A 5,000-nucleotide genomic window follows, 5' to 3' on the forward strand; every position below is an offset into this window, starting at 1 on the left:
TTGTCTATTTTTTTCCCCCATGTTGAGAGTGAATGTTTGGCCTCCATTTTTTTTTTAATTTCATTTTCTTTCACATCTGTTCAAGACATTCTTTTCCAAAATGTTTCGTTTTCTCTCCACAGACGGAATGATTCAACTTAACCCAATTTGCTTTTCATTTTTTTTCTCTCTTTTTTAATCCTTCAAGAGATCTTTAAGTAGTAAAGGAGAAATTCTTCGAGTCCAGCAAAGTTTAACAAAAATCCCCTAAAAGCCATCCTTTTCAAAAATAAAACTGAAAAAATTACAACTTTCTCTAATCCATTTTCTTTAACTACCAAACTTTAAGCTTCTACAAAGAAAGCTTCCTTGATCTACCTTTCCAGAGCCTCAATTTTTTTTCTCAGTCTTGTCTATCTCCAGTCTTGTAACTCCAACCTTTTATACCCATCCGTTGCATCATAAAATATAAGAATGATTACTTATTTGGTGATTTTCAGCATTGCTATTATTATTATTTTATTCATATTATCACTGAGCAGAAAATAAAAGATTACTTAGCTGTGTTGCATTTACCACAAGTATAATGATTTTATTATTTTAATTTTCATAACCATTAATTCTAATGCATTATCAAACCTCCTCTCGTCATTCTGTTACTTTGTTTTTGAAAGCCTCATAACTAGTGTTATTACCATCTCAATTCATAACATATATTATGTAAGATTGTAGAAATAAAAACAAATATATATATATATATATAATTATAATTTTAAAATCCTTTACTCAAGATTCTCTATTCCAAGCACGGACACCTTTCATTGCTGTGCATTTTTATTCATACCTTCATATGTAAATCTGGATTAGCTTCATAATTACAATTGTTCTCATTTGTGGCAAAGGAAATAAATAGCATATCAGTTCTTAAAACTCTTGTCAATAAAATCATGCCTGTCATTTCCCTGTGATTCATCAGTGAGGACTTTCAGACATGAAGGTATTCTTATTCTGCCTCATATTACATGAATTCAATGTTAAGTTAGGTTATTCAATGTCATTTATGTGTCTGATTCTTTCAAGGATCCTAAAACTTCTTGAGAGCTAATGAAACACAACTATTTCATTGAGATCTTTATTTTTACTTACTATATACAAAACATATATAAAAGTTACTGGAATTATGTACATAATATACACATAAATACACATACAACTGTGGCAAGCTCACTGTGGACGTTACAAGTCTCAGTTTGAACAGTGATGAACTTTTTAAAAATTCTTTGTGACCAAAAAAACTGACACAAAATGACCACTTCAGCTTCCTTGTTCCGAGTTATGCTGAGGCTTCTCTGCATTGCTGCATTGCAACTCCCTGCTCTTCGTCACACTTGTTCAGACTTTGGCAACTTGTGTACATGGATATACATATTGAAATTGGCAGAATCTCCGAACCAAAATTGTCTTGTGTGTGTGTCTGCATATAGATATACATATACATATACATATGTATATATCTGTATATAATATATATATATATATATATATATATATATGTATGAAATGTATATATATATATATATATATATATATATATATATATATATATATATATAATATGCATACTATTACATACAAGTACACTTATCAACATATGCATATGTACACATATAAGTCTACAGACACATATAGATTTACATGTACATGCATGCACACACAGGTAATGTTTCTGTGACCATTACCAGACCCAGGGAAGGTTGAAGTGATCACCATCTTTACAGGGTTACGGTGTATAAACATTGTTAACTGTGGCGAGTGGGATCACCGTCTACCAATGATATCTACAGAATAAAATCTACTCCTGCTTCATCTACCGGGTAGACACGAGTGGTAGACGACCTCTACTCCTTCCTTTCTTTTCTCACACCAAAAGATCAGGTCACACGTCCACCAAACACTCGTCTGTACGTGTCTCTTTGTTACTAAAAAAATGGAAGTGGCAACACTGTATTACCATGTGGATGAACTACCTAAAAAGGAGAGAACAAAGTCAACAAAACATCGTTGTGTAAAACCAAGAACATTTTTGAACTCCAATGTAGGCTGTGGATGGAAGGGGATGGCTGCATCCGCTTCCATGGAAACCCCTTCCTTGAAAGGGGGGGCTATGTATTAAATAATGTTTATATACACACGCTAGCTGACCTTCTCAGCTTAGAAAAAAAACATAAGAACAACTTAAGCACTAAATCTCTCTCCAAGCACACGAAGACACACACTTGCATATATACACCTCTCGGTAACAAGGACACATGCTACAAAACAACGATGTGGAATATAGAATTTGTAGAGCATATACACAATACAATATCCGAGTCTCTTTTAACTTATAACTATTTTACATAAAAAACGTTTTAGCATGCGCACAATACAACAATCATGATTATCAAAATTATCCATCTCTTGCATACAAATACCAACAAATAATGATAGAACATACACATTCTGATGGTCTCTTGCAACATGTGTGGACTGCAATCCACCTTAACTTGTCACCTGCAACATAAAAGCTAACACTCACCCGAACACAACACCAAAACATGACCTCAAACAGAAGCAGAGAGATTATCAATCAATATTTGATTTTTTTTTCTTCTTTATCCTTTTTACATACAAGGAGGTTGAACATTTTGATTCAGGAGTATTAATCCATTAATTAATAACAAAAGAACATAAAAAAGAACTTAAGGAGACTTATAGTTACTTAACATATGTACATAAAAGCAACACGACTGAGCTATGTAGAGACAAGAAATAAAAGTCATGTAAATTTAACAGAATGTTTCATGAAGACCTTGTTCCATCTACATGCTTTAATGAGAGGTCGCAGGTGCCAAAAGGTGGGTAGTTTTCTCTACAAGGTCTAGAGAAGCTGCTCTAGGCCTTGGCTCTGTACTGGCACTGTCTGTACATGTGACGAAGATGGGCAGAGAAGGACATGGAAGTACTGAGAATGTATTGGTGTGTGTACAATTCTGCTGTAGGTAAGTGGACGCGCGCGCGCGCGCGCGCGTGTGTGTGTGTGTGCGTGTTCATATGAGTGTGTGTGTGTGTGCGTGTTCATATGAGTGTGTGTGCGTGTAGTATATACTATGATCATGATTATATGTTCGTGCCTGATTCTTTCTGCGCCAGCGTCACCAGACAGACAACTGCGGGCGCGAGCACTCCGCCTGAACCCCCTCGCGGCCCAGCTCGCGAGAGCAAGACGACCTCAAGAGCTGGCCTTCCTCAGATCTCCGTCTTGTGCTCTTAAGAAGGGGTCATTACGGAGGCACTGACACCTCTCAAAGGAAGTTCATGAAACAAAGAAGAAGAAGAAAAAGAAAACACGGACCTCGGGAACCCCTCTCTCTCCTCCCCTCGCCAGGAGCACCATCTTGACTGCTGTGACTTGACACTTTCTTCTTCCCCTTCCCCCATCTTGGGAACTGACAACAAGAGTCGAGGAGGAAGAAAGAAAGGAAGGGAAACTCTTCGTGGGGGAGAAACTACACAGCCAATTAACACCCACACTGCGTCGACTCCCGAGAGCCTAATCAACATCTCACAGACACATGGGGGGGGGGGGGGGTCATGGTGGGAGGGTGGGGGGGAGTAACTAACTACCTTTTGACTTCAATTACTTGAGAGAAAGAGAGCCCATGCATAGGAATGGAATCTCACCCTTATGAGCACCTATCCTTAAGGCTGAGAGCCCCTCCTTACATTTACAATCTTGGGTGACAATAAAGTGTTTATATACATACACATATAAGGGTGTATGTGTGTGTGTGTGTGTGTGTGTGTGTGTGTGTGTGTGTGTGTGTGTGTGTGTGTGTGTGTGTGTGTGTGTGTGTGTGTGTGTGTGTGTGTGTGTGTGTGTGCGTGCGTGCGTGCGTGTGTGTGTGTGTTTGTGCGTGCGTGTGTGTGTGCATGTGTATATATATATATATACATACATACATACATACATACATATATATATACATACATATATATATATATATATATATATATATATATATATATATATATATATATATATATATATATATACTACATGCACATACACAGCACATGTATGCGTGTGAAACTGCGAGGATGTTCTGACACCCTCGCCGAGAGCACGAGGGCGCACCTCAAGATGCACCCTCAACTAAGGAGAAAAAAATTAACATATACAAGCATCCTCGTAAAATAGAGGACTTCCTCTTTAAATCTTATCGTGTAAAGCAGACGGAAGGGGAAGCGACCGAGCTGTCCCCGGGCCTCCTTCCGTCTCTGTCTCTCCCGCCTGGCTTATGCAAAAATAACTCCCTGGCCAGAGTCCCTGGCTTTGCAAAATATCGTCTTTCCTGCCGCAGACGCAGGCGCACGCGCTCCTCTGATGCCTCGAACCCGAATCGCACACTTATATAAAAATGAACCTGAGCACATTCATCATGTGACGTGATAAAACTTCCTTAATCTCTTTTTATGTAACAGAATTCTCTGATGTACAATAAATCTAACATTCATCATAATATAGATCTCTGGGTTTCTATTCCTTAAAGTACGAAGCGTGCGACGAGGCTGTTGCGCCGTCTCTTCTCTCCAGCCACGACCCTCGTCCTCCTCCTCCTCCTCCTCCTCCTGCTCGTCCTCGTCCTCCTCCCTCGACCGCCCTCCGCCGGCGCCGCCCTCAGAAGTTGGTCTCCTCGGGCGTGTGCGTCGGCCGGAACTGGCCCGCCTCGTCAGGCAGGAGCCTGGTGACCACGGTGGCGGTGGTGGCGGCGGTGCCGGCGTTGGTGTTGGTGGTGGAGGGCGGCGGCTGGGGCGTGAGGGGCGCCGAGGCTCCCCCTTGGGCGAGGGGATGGTGGGCGTGGGCGGCGTGGTGGGCGTGGCTGGCGTGCTTGGGCCAGGCGGGGGCGGATTGTCACACGTAGCTCTCGGTGCGGCGTCCGAGGCAGCGGTTGTAGCAGTTCTTCCAGACGGCGAGCGTC

General features: G+C 40.7%; 1 protein-coding gene across 1 annotated transcript in view; it reads right to left on the bottom strand.

The window, feature by feature from the left end:
* Positions 1–4,933: 4,933 nt before the first annotated feature.
* LOC125024892 (frizzled-1-like) overlaps positions 4,934–5,000 on the bottom strand; it is a gene marked incomplete at its 5' end in the record, with an annotated part of 542 nt that continues 475 nt past the window's right edge. The window contains one exon of the mRNA XM_047612655.1: positions 4,934–5,000. This exon is cut by the window's right edge and continues 475 nt beyond it. Coding sequence (XP_047468611.1) covers positions 4,934–5,000 — 67 coding nt within the window.

Source organism: Penaeus chinensis, unplaced genomic scaffold, assembly GCF_019202785.1.
Source record: "Penaeus chinensis breed Huanghai No. 1 unplaced genomic scaffold, ASM1920278v2 CTG_973, whole genome shotgun sequence".
In the NCBI taxonomy this organism is placed as follows: Eukaryota; Metazoa; Arthropoda; class Malacostraca; order Decapoda; family Penaeidae; genus Penaeus; species Penaeus chinensis.